Source organism: Struthio camelus, chromosome 2 (assembly GCF_040807025.1).
Source record: "Struthio camelus isolate bStrCam1 chromosome 2, bStrCam1.hap1, whole genome shotgun sequence".
Classification (NCBI taxonomy): Eukaryota; Metazoa; Chordata; class Aves; order Struthioniformes; family Struthionidae; genus Struthio; species Struthio camelus.
Genome location: NC_090943.1, coordinates 91,163,451 through 91,175,881, shown reverse-complemented (window position 1 = coordinate 91,175,881; position 12,431 = coordinate 91,163,451). Strand labels below are relative to the sequence as shown.

Genomic DNA, 12,431 nt, shown 5'->3' with positions numbered 1-12,431 from the left:
TGTTAAAAGTGTTTAGAGAAGTGTTGACAATACCAGAAAACAACAGAATCAAAATAGTGTTATAGCTGCTATTTCTGAATGTGTGAACTTGGCAAGGAGAAAACGCTTATCGCTAGATTAGTACTGGCAAATGTTGTAGGTAGACGAATATTAGAAGTTGTGGGGTAAATGTTTTGCCTGTTTTTCCTGTGCTCCTGCAGCCAAGCAGATAGTGAAAAGTGTGGAATATTTATATGCACAGACTACTAGAATAGTATTCACTGTGTGTATAAAATGTGGGTGTGTCTCAAAAAGCTGGTGGCATCCATGGGAAGCCAAATAGAAAGGCAGAAATCTGCTCTCTGTATAATTATGTAATGAAGGGTGTAGCCAGTAGTAGCAGCCGTAGCTTTGATGCATTTGACCCTGTAGTGAAAATGGATAAGCAAGAGAGTGAAGGTCCTGTGCTAAAGAGACTTGGCTAATCTAGCCATAACGTGGAGCAGTAACTGGTAGCTTGGTCCTCTTGTCACTGGATTCCTCTCTTTCCTTTAGGCTTTCAGCCCCTGGTTATAGGTATTAGGATCATGCCTATCTGAACATGAGTGAGAAGGGCTGTGACTGGAGTGAGCAGGAGGAGGCAGAGAGAACCTGGGTCCTTACTCTAGTTACAAAAAGTTAGGTCATCCGAATGCCTATACAGAGTCAGAGCAGAGATGTATCTAGCTTAGTTCTTGTTTCTGACAGGAACCCCATGATACATGCAGGAGAAAAGTATATGAAACAAGTGACAGGGTAATCCTTCTACTAGCCCACCTTCTGTCAGCACCCAGTAAGCAGAATTTTAGAGATGCTGCATCAGAAATAAGAGTCAGATGCTTAGATCCTGTTTTCTCATTCTGTTCCTACACTGACGTCCACAAAAAATCTCATTCTTTCATTTGACAGAGTTCTTTTATTCAGCCCTCTTTTAGATGACTCATTACTAAGATTTGGGCTTGTTCTTTAGGGGTGTTTCTGGTTTTGTTTTATTTTGTTTTATTAAAGGACGTTTGAGAGTTTGTTTGTTCTAATAAGCTGCAGCTGTAATTGGGAAATGGGTTAAGCTTGCTTGCAATTAAGATAATTGACGTGAAAAACCCAATTGTGTCCTGAGAGAGAGAGAAAAAAGTTCCCCAACTGAGTTTTAAAAGACAGTGGCTTTGTCTAACAATGCAGGTAGAAGCAGATGTTTAGAAAACATGTAAAAACAATCAGGAGGGGATTTATTCATTTGTTTATTAATTAAGAGGTATGCGTGGGCAGACAGCCAGCAGAGTTCTGAGTTAAGAAAGACAAAGTTCCAGCAAGGCATTCAAAGGAAACTATATACAGTTGACTCTCTACTTTTTTTTTTTTTTTTTTTTCAATAAAGGAGAAACCACCCCAAAGTTTTTTGTAAGGTTCAGGTCAGCAAGTCATCTTGCGTATAGTCTTCATGATTCTCTTCTCTTTCATTTAAGTAATGTAAGATACATGGTATGGTCCTATTAGGCCACAAGTATCTCCTCAGCTAGCAAAAATATATATGGATTTGTGCACTCTTTAGCTTGCCAAGGTTAAAAAATGCCTAGTGAGTACTAGAGCAATTTTGATAGTAGATAGTAAGTGACTGAGGACTTCAGACAAGCCAGAAATTCACTTTCTGATTTGTGGGGAGTAAGGAAAGTGGAATGGGGACCTGATGTGGGAACAGATGTCTACTGAGAACTTTTTAATTGATATAGCCAGTTAGGAGAAGAACAAGAAAATGTAGAGGATGGATATTTACTAGATAGCTGGCTGTACTAGAAAACAAGGAAAGAATTACTAGCGCTGTTTAGAAGGAAAGAAAGAGGAAAGACTGAAAAAGATTCAGATAAGAATATATATATTTTTTCATTTACAGCATCAAAAGTAATGTTGTATGAGACTAAAGTTGGAGGGATGAACACTGAGTTCAGACCTTTGTTGATACTTGGCTGCTCGGGTAAGTGATCATTCCAGCAATTTTTATGCAAGGGTAAAAACTCAGTGAAATGTATTGCTTGTTCCTTTGGTTTCCTTGTTTGAGCTGTCCTTGAAAATCAACGCTGATTGATAAAACTTTTCAGAGTAAGATACTGTAGGCATTAATGGCGCATCTAGTTAACTCGTCTCTGTGATCGCTTTGATAGTATTAATGAAAAATGGACACTGGGAGTTTTATTGTGATTTATGGGTAGCATTTGGGGGGGTATTTTATACAGATAAAACTGTTAAATAAACGTCTGAGAAATGAATGCCTAGCTGAAATTCCAGCCTTTATTTCACTTGTCTTCATGATTGAGGTCTTCTCTCATGTAGCAAATCAAATAAGAAGATAAGAAATATATCTGATTCCTTTCTCCTGTAAAGAAAAGTGGTAGAGCCCTTGCTTTGTCTTTCTGGCACTCAGACCCTCCCCAGTGTTTGTGGAGGATTAAAGCTTCTGGGCTGCCTATCAGCAGGTGACCAACAGGGATTCCTACTGTGACTAATGTTTGTTTGGAAGATGAGACACAAAAGCTGACATATTGTGACATCTCTTAGGCCTGCTCTAATACAAAAAGCAACAGAACCAACACACAGGGTAACTGTGCTCTCCATGTGCTTGCACCTGCATATGTGTGTCCTTATGTGTGTGGAGGGAAAAAAAAAAAAGAAAAATGCTAGGTCCTGCATATACAGCGCCTAGTTTCTGTAATGTGGTATTCAGATAATGAAATAATAGAAAGTGAACGCTTTTTAATTACTTTGCAGACCTGTGTATTTGTAGCATCATGTTCTATTATTGAGTGATTAAAAAACTGTTTTCTTGGCATCTTCATACAGAAGTTTTCTTCTTAAGGTCCACCAAAGATTGAATGATGTGTAGGCTAATTTCTCTATTGAATGACAAAAGTTACTTTGTGGATTTAATTCATAAACCACATACAGGTCTCGGCACTAAACTGGTTGGTTTTCTTTTTGTTATTTCTATGTTTTTGATGATATACTGCTTTGCTATGAGTTTTTCCACTCTTTTCTTTGCCATTGTACTTAGGAAATCCCATAGATATATATAGATACTTTATTTAGGAAATATTAAAATGAATAATTTTCTCTGGAGGTTGTTCTCCTTATATAAAAAGATATTGGAAATGACATTTGGAATGTCCATAAGTTAACACAGTCCTTACGTGTTTTTGGAGCTCATACAATGCAAGACAAGTAACTGAACAGTGATATTATAAACTGTATGCTTTTTATATGCTTCAAGGAAGGCGTTCCACGCTATTTGGGCAAAGCTCCTGCTGACTTTCAGGGAAGCCTCAGCTAGTCAAAATCTCGCTTGTAATCATATATTTATACCCTCCTCAAAGTAAGCACGTCACTCTATGATGCCTTCTCAGATGACATTACTATTTCTTGGAGGGGCCTCACCAATCACAGAACACTGATGCTAGTGCTCTTACAGCATTTTGGAAGCCAGGCATTTACAAATAGCATTTGAAAGACTGAGCCAATTCACAGCAGTGTCTTAAAGTAACTATAGAATCTTTCTTTTTTTTTTTTTTTTAAGACTCATCTTTATGATAGCTTTGGAAATACAAACCATAGATTGAGAGAATTAGGAAAAAAACAAGTTAGAAAAAACAATTTATTAGGTAATATCATATAAATAACTTGATACAAAAATCAATTTGCAAAAAGGCAAATTCACTCTATCTGTGAGAAATCGTTGTTCAAATTGGTTTCTCATTAAATCCATAAATTTCTTCCCCCCTCCCACCCCCCAAAAGCCATTACAGTGAACAAGAAATATAAGGGAGAGAGTGCACACTTGCCATCTGACCATAACAAATTGCCCAGCCATGCTGCAAGAGAGATAAGCATTTCTGCATGGGGCCCTTTGTAATACAGGAAGCTTCTAGGTGTAAGCCTCTTGAGTGACAGAAATCTTATCGCTCACAAATGTTCCTCTGTGCTGACTGGTGACCGTTTCCATCTGATGCTCAGGCTCCCTCATAGAACAAGGGGATGACGTTGCGAGGGACTGTGCGGCTGGAGCATGCCAGCAAGTAAATCCTCCCAGGTGATGGCATCAGTTTCAATTTATGCTTGGAAGTATTTTTAATTAAAAAAAACAATACCGAAAAGCATTTATTTTAAGGGTTTAAAAATCACAGATTGCAATAGGAGTTTGCCAGATTGATTTAGCTCAGTAACACAGTTAAGATGCACATAGCATTTATTATAAGGCCTTTTTTTTTTTTTAAGTTTAATTTTCAAAGCAATCAAAGTAATCACAGAATTAAAACAGTACAGTGATTCTGAAGAGTTTTCATGTGTCAAAATCCAAGACAATTTCATGTTTGCAGTGTTGCTTCTTTGTTGTTTTTACCTGAATGCTTAATAATTCTATACATTTGTTTCTTTAATAAACACTAAAGTAATAATCATAGAAAACTAAAAGCTTATAGAAAGTGTCTCCAGGTATATTTACATAAATAGTGCAGTCTCTTAGGAAAGGTCAAAAGCCTGTCGAAGTGGAAGGGAATTCTCTATGTGCTGAACTTGTGCCTTATTTGTCAAATCAACTTTGTGGAAGGGGAAATTTTAAAGTTTGCAGCTCCTGTCTTTTTTATTTTTTTGAAAGGAAAAGAAACATGCAGAAGAAATAAGAGCAGATTCTGTTAAAAAAAACTCCTTTGAAACCTAGTAACTATGCGTAATATGACAGCTTTCTGGCTTTTAAGTGCTGTGGGGCTGCCTTGTATATGACTGACTACCCTCTACCCTAAACCCCATGCAATTATTTTTTTGCTCTTCTTCCTGAAACTCCCCATTTTCTCACTCTTGGATGCCCTGTAACCCCAGACATGGTTTTTAGATACCCACTGCTGAATTTTATGAACTGTTCATAACAAGTGTATGATGAATGCAGGTCTGGGCCAAAAAGTGTACGACTGCAGAACGATGGGCATGGTCAAGATTGCCTCTGCTGTGCCGAAATAAAACGGCTGAGGGGACAGACTGGCATTAAAACATGAAAGACATCTTCCCTCCTTTCTCAAGTGAGTTGACTACTGTGCTTTTCCCTTCCTACTGGAGCAGCGTGTGAGGCTCTAGACTTTAAATATGCTTTTGTTAACTCTTCTTTTTTAAATACAGAAACAGTCTTTTAGAAAACAGTTCTTTCTAAATACCAAACATTAAAATGTTGTGATTTGACATTTATTGGAGGAGGCTGCTGTTTCACAGTTCTAGAGGGGCTGAAGAGAACACTGCCTTTCACAATTTACGAAATACAACGTACTAGTCAGAAGTAGCGAAGTGCCTGTTAATTTGTCAGCTCTCATTTGACAAGGGAGCTCAGACTGCAGTGTTAATTGAAACACAAAGGGGCAGGAGATGGCAGCACCCAGCTGGGACTGTGGTCTTCTAAAACACTTTAATACCTGTTATAGCAATGAAGTAAAGAGGGATTTAAAACACACTCCCTGTTGGGGAGAGCTAACATAATGGTGTCCCCAGTTACCTGCTCAGAAATCACTGGCCATAGTTCACTGACCACTGCTGCAGAAGGCCAACGAGATAGATCTGTTGCAGAAGTTTAACATGCTTTAATAATAATCATCAGAAACTTGCAGCAGTTCATCAACAGTGGGGACTTTCTTCCCTAGAGATTTGAATCAAAATAGACTGAATTTCTTTTGCTTCTTCCAAAAGAAGATAGTATCTTGCTCCCTATCCATGCAAAACTCCCTCTGGCTGCTCTAGGAATTCTGGAGGTGTTAGAAGTGGCTCTGCACTATCGTCCCTGCTCAACATGGATAAGTCTGAATTAGAAATGTGTCCAGTTGCCAATGTTCATTATTTTCCTCTTTTTATTCATACTGTGCATATATCCATGTGCACACACATTTCCATAGCCATTTTTCCCTGCTCCACTTGTTTATGACCATACTGCTTTTTATGGGATTCATAAGTAAATTAACAATTAACAAGTTCAGTTAATTATTTTTTTTTCTTTCTGTGACAGAGAAGTAAAAATGTTGTGCCATGTAATGTAGACTACTACTTGCAAAACTTAATAATTTGAAGAATGCCTCTCCCATTCACATTTTACAGCTATGAAATACCTTTCCACAGAGTGAAGTAAGACCTGACAGCTAACAAAATATATAAAATCTCTTTTCTTCTTCTGGAATAAAGTGGCCGCTTTGGGAGTTGGAATGGAATAGCTACGTTAGAATCCTTAGTCTATTATAACTGTAGAGATGTTATTGTTCTGCAATAGCAAGGCTGGGAATTTCACCCATGTAAACAGGCCCTTATTTCACATTAACTGCACGGAACTCCTTGATGTCTCTTAATAGCTCCTCTGTTTTTAGATCAGATGCTTTTTCGAATGAAAAGTGAACTGCGTTGCTCATCTCTGTCTGGCTTAGCTAAGTCCCTTAACATTCTTTCTTCTTCTCAAATAGATAAGGTTCTAATAGGAGCAGTGTTTCTTAATGCAACCTTGAAATCCACCTTGTGGATAATCTAATGCTTCTTTATCTATAAAAGACAATTCTAGCATCGTGTGAAAGCATTGTAGAATACACGTTTCTATATCATCTAGCACTCTGGCATGCAAGAAGGTGCAAAGAAATACTACTGCAAAGTTTTGTATTCACTGCAATATGGCATTTTAAATATTTAATACGCAGCACCAATCTTTTAAACTATACTTTGTGATACTGCCAAGAAAGAAGGAAAGTCAGAATTGAACTCCCCTTGCTGTGCAGGAGAGACACTAAATTTGTCTAATTTGTGGACGGAAAAAGACTTCAAAACCTGGATGTGTAAATAATAATTCAAATATGAGTTATGCATTTTCCTCAAATGTTTTGTTTGTTTTTAGAAGAATCCATCTGCTATTCAGGCACCACATTTGTGTCATTACATAATTTATATAAAATATATTTACACAATAGCCACTCTCCATTTACTGTGTCACTCGTTGGACAAGATAAAACCATCTATGAAAAAAAAAAAAGCAAAACTTGAGCTTAACTTGTTACTAACTATCACTAAATTGGACAAAATCGCTGTATGAACATAGGAGAATAGTTACAGGGAGATCAGTGATCCACCCCTATCTTGTTATTCCATCTCAAAGAGGGACTAAGGCAAATTTACTTGCAGATCGGTCCGGTCCTTTCAGGGTTATGGGCAGGCTCCCTGTGTGGAGGCAAGTGTAAGGGCTGCCTTCAGTCAAGTGACAGCGTGTCCCTCTTCCCTTTGGGCTGGGAATGGCTTGTAGCGCCAAACTCCTGGGCATCCACAGGTCTAGAAGGTCTTACAGCCACCCTTGCTGTCCTCTCCCCACGCAGATCTGTTTCCTGGGAGAATTCACTAACTCTAGACATCTAGTGTCGTTCTGAGTTTGAGGCAGGCTGCCCTGTGCTCCCTGTACTGCCAAGAGCGAGAAATAGGCACCTTTCAGGGAGCAGTGTGGACCACCAAAGTGAGGCTCCTACTTGAAAAAGCCCCCTGAAGGGCACTGTCACCTCTCCACTGACAGCATGAGGAGACCAGCCCAAAGTGAGGAGCCTGCAGTAGGTGGAGTCAAGCATCTACTTCTCTTCCCATGCCGCTGAAAAACATTTTGGAAACAGATGATCTGTCTTGTATACCAGAGCCCGGTTTCGAACAGGCTGCTTCCTGGATGCTCTGATTTCAAGGAAGCCATGAAGGGCTAGACTTTTAAAGGTATCATCTTAAATCGCAGAGAGATCCTTAGGAGAATGTTAGAAGAGCCTAGCTGCGTCATTGCCGTTGTGACAGGCACAGCAGGCTCAGGCACCTAACTCCACTGGAATAAAGTACCTTGAGAGGCCTCAGTGAGACTGGAGGCTCAGCAGCTTTCAAAACTCTGGACCCTCTCCACTCTGACAACCCATCTTATCTATAGTGCTGAGCATCTATGAACCACTAGCTGCCTTGGTTTAAACTTGCAATTGTGTAATGATCTCCTGCAAAGGAGTCCTTTCTGGTCATGGGAGGACATCACATATAGGCTGCTTGTCCTTTAGGTGTGAGCTGGTTTGCAAAATCTGAAATTATGTTGTCATGCTCATAAATGTTTAATACTCTTGCATCCTGCTACTCTCCTTATTTAACTCTGAGTAATGAATTCCAGGGACTAATTTTTAATCCCTTTTAATTTCTGTTTGTGAACTTTTTTCCTTGTATTTTATTTTTTGAGTAAATTATTTGGTTTTCAAATTGATTCACTTGCAAATTGATTGCAAGGAGTGGGGATGGGGAATCAATCCATGCCTGTAATTCTAGTATGAAATACTGTTTTGAAAATGAAATAAATTAGATTAGTTATTTGTGAGGGATATATGTGCATATATATAATATATATGTATATACACATACATACATATATATAAAAGTCCCCCTTTCCTTGGTATGGTGTCACAGCTCCCTACTGTGGGACTCAGGAATGCTTTTAGCTCCTGGAACTGGGTGGGCCTCTTGGCCACCACTCAGGATTTTCTCTAAATAGTATCTCTGGGTACTAAAGTGTCTGGGTTTGAATAGCTGCTACTGCATGTTCTTGGCAGACCAACAGAAGTACTGGGTGATGCACCCAGCTGTAAAGAAAAGGTTTTGGTCTGAGTACTATAGTAATCCCTTCCCCCCTGCCTTGACAAAAATCACTTAACTCGGCAAAGCAGATAAACACATGCACTGAGCACTTGTGTTTAAAATGCTCTCTCTTAGTGAAGTCTTTAATGACGCTAGCTGACTAATTTATTAGAAAGAGAGTAATAGTTATAAACCCTACTTTTCAGGCTGCTGGAACTACAGTTGATTCTCACTTGTGCATTCAGGGCTTGAAACAGCAAATCAAATCCAAAAAGAATGAGAAATTACTTCCTGTGGCAGAATGCCATCATCTTCGCTCTCTGAAGCATTGTCCAAATGACTCATCTAATCCTTGCAACATCCTGATGAGGTAGGCATTATTTCCCCACTTAACAGATGGCAAAACTGGACAGAGAGTCAGTCAGGGAGCCACCCTGGGCATCCAAGCAGGGGAGTTCAGGGCATAAAAGTACTCCTTTCCTCCTATGCAGTTCCTTCTCTTGCCTCAGTGGGAGGTAGTCACTTTAAAGCAACCACTCCCCTCCTGCACATGAGAACAGGCAGAAGTAGATGGATATGAAAAGCCTAACTCCCGTGACCCCAGCACAGCGGCCAGCACCGCTGAACTGATGTGCAGGTGGAAGCCATCAAAAGTACAAAGAAAAGTTTTTGTTCTGCTCCTTCCTCCAAGTCACGGTCTAATCTGGACTTGGATTAGATGACTTGCCTCATATCACAAGGCAAGTCTGATTTAGAACTTGGATACTGTCCAAGAATTAGATATAGGGGCTACTGACCACACACACATGCACGCACACACATCTCCAGCAATGCTAGGTCAGGAGAATATATACATAGCAGTCAATGAAATACATATTTATATGTGTGTGTTAATATGATTCAGTGCATTGGGGGCAATGGCAAGCTCTAGAAAAACACTTAGATTTGAATGACCATTAGGCCTTTCTACCCTCTTCATGAGTAAAATGCATGTTTGATGGTTTTTCTCAGCGGACTCTACTTTTGTAATAAACCTCCATTCCACCACCACTACTTTTGACTATAATACATAGGTTAAACTAGGGTACCTCATTACATAAGGATGTGCAATACACAATCAACAGAGCAGTTGTCTGAGCCGAGTAATCCAAATACAAGTAAAAGAGTAAGTGAGCTTAAACAGTAATATACTCCAATTTACAATATAAGCAGAACAAATAAAAATATTGCTCCCCATCTGATCCTTTTTTCTCTCCTCTACTCCTGTACCTGTAAGATTGACTTGGTAAACTGGATCCACTAAAAAATAATAACTTTGCCTCTTGGAAGCTCATGAAATGATACTAGAAAAAGTTTTCTGACAGTTGAGCCACACAGACTGCAGTCATTAGACAATTAGAACTGGTAGAATAGAGAACCCTTTCACAGAGCTGTGGAGAAATAGAAAGAAATAGCCACTTCACATATCTCAATGCTGTTTCTGAAAATGAAAAAAAGAAAAAGGCAACAGATTAACAGTCTTTGTCACTGTCCATTGCGCCATACATGTCTGCCAGCTTTTTAAATCGAGGCCCCCAGTCACTGAGGTAATCGTAGTCCTGATCTCCATCTGTAGTCACTGACTCCAAGGAGCTGAGGGACTCTGCCACAGAACCATTACCTTCATATGCGTAGGTTGCTAATGAGTCATATGGGGGTGCGGTTGGATCAATATCATTTTCCTTTAACCTTTGGTTAATGAAATCTCTGACATCTGTGTTATCTCGCACTGCTGCAGTCCGCCGTGGCATAAAAAGTGTTTCTGGCACGATGTCTCTGCGTAATTTATTATCGTCTATGGCTTCGGGATTCCTCAGTGTGCCAATATCAAATGCCTGGGTATCTTCCTCTCCACCACCTTCGTCGTTATAACTGACAATGTTGTCTCTGATGTCCTCTTTGGAAATAATCAAAGGCTCTTTTTTCCGTTGCCGTCTCAGTGCTGCAAACAGCACAACTGTAACTGGAAACAAAAATAACAGGGGAAGAGAAAGGCAAAAGTTAATCCCTAACTCCATTAAAATTCACAGGAAATGCTGTGCGACTTGAACTCTAAGTTTTAAAAGACATTCTGCTAAACTGTGAACACATACTTTAGGTTTTCAGATTGTGCCTTGTCTGCCTGTGAGTACCTTGTGAAATGAGATGGCATGGATATGTAGTAGAAGAAAGGAGATGGGAAAGGAGATGGCAAGCTTGTAAGAGGCTAAGCACAGTGTCATTTTGTCAGAAGTCATAGTTTTACCTGGAGACCAGTTGCTTTGAAAACTGAGCTAGTTTCGTGAGCGTTGGGAAGGGAAAAACACATTCACCAAAACAGGTAATGATATCAGACGTTCATTACCTTGAAACTCGGGGATGAGATGAAACTTGTGCTATGGAGAAGGCTAGTATCTACTGGGCTGTCATGAAAGGTTAGCAAGGCTGCATCTCAAGAACAGTAAATACCTCCAAGGAACATGGAATAGGTTCTGAGCTAGCACAAAGTACAAGTTTGGTTAACTTTCCTGGCATTTTTACAATGTACATCACCTTAAAAAAGCACACAGCTTAGATCTTAGAGACTAATGAGATAATACAATGGCATTACTTAATCTACGAAAGATATGAGATTTCTCAAACAGATATTTTATGCCTTTTATAAATATATCTATAATATTATTGTATATATTATTTATTATTAAAAAGTATACAAGTACTCTAAAGTGTGTGTATATATATACATTTATATATATATATAATTTATATATATATATATGTATGTATGCATGTATATATATAAAAAAATCTTCTATTCTGAGGGTAGAAATTCTTTCCTAGGCCCTGATCCAGATTTACATATTTGTACTCAATAATGATCCCCACTACTGTCAGAGAAGTAGGCATGGAAAGGTGGGAGGGGATGTGTTCGACACTTTATTACCTTTAGAAGCTTCTTTAGCTGGATACTTCCTTGAATGAATGAATATTAAAAAATGAATAGCGGCAAGGAGCAGGGATGTATTACTACTATCGCTGTTGCTTTGGTAGTCTGAGGCCCAAAGTGCCCACTATGTCAGCTCTGCTGTGCAGACTCAGAAAAGAAACTGCTGTCTTTGTAGTTCTTTCTTACGAAAGCAAATCAGAAAATATCTGCACTCATTGATATGCAATAAGGTGGATAAAAATAGTCTCTCATCAGCTGTATTTCTGAAACTGTTTGAAACAAGGCATAGTAACTGTCAGTCTTTTTCTTCTGCAGTCCCTCCTTCATTTGTAACTCTGTTGAAGACATTTTCAAGTACTCAGGATATCCCCAAAACAAAATTTTAACCCATTGAAACTAATCTTCCTTAGTTTCCCTTGTCAGACAAAAATACTAAAAACAAAAAAATGAAACAACATGACTCAGAGCAAGATCCTCTTTGTAAGTGAGCTCAAGCACATTCTGGAAAAGTCTCTTACCCTTTTTTTCTCCACTGACTATAGGGGAACTCAAGAAGACAGAGTTAAGTAGGAGTAGAGTTAAGTAGAGTAGGAGTAGAGTTAAGTGGTAGGAATTCTCTCCTAATTCCTGCTATGTCTTTGCCATAGAATAGTGTGAGAATATCTGTCAATATGAGTTGAAAGGAAGTGAGTGAAGTGGCGAAACTGAAAGAATTAGGAAGGCTTGTTCAGATGGTGAAAGCCTCACACTCTCATACCCATGATGATTTACTTATGGTGTCACGTAAAGGCCCTAATTTGAATGCTGTTTCTTTATG

The 12,431-nt window shown here is 39.0% G+C and overlaps 1 protein-coding gene across 1 annotated transcript in view; it reads right to left on the bottom strand.

Moving 5' to 3' along the window:
• Positions 1-5,870: 5,870 nt before the first annotated feature.
• Positions 5,871-12,431, bottom strand: part of LOC104140628 (cadherin-6) — a 106,806-nt gene continuing 100,245 nt past the window's right edge. The window contains exon 12 of the mRNA XM_068931509.1: positions 5,871-10,651. Coding sequence (XP_068787610.1) covers positions 10,161-10,651 — 491 coding nt within the window. The 3' untranslated portion in view covers positions 5,871-10,160. The remainder of the gene's footprint in view (positions 10,652-12,431) is intronic.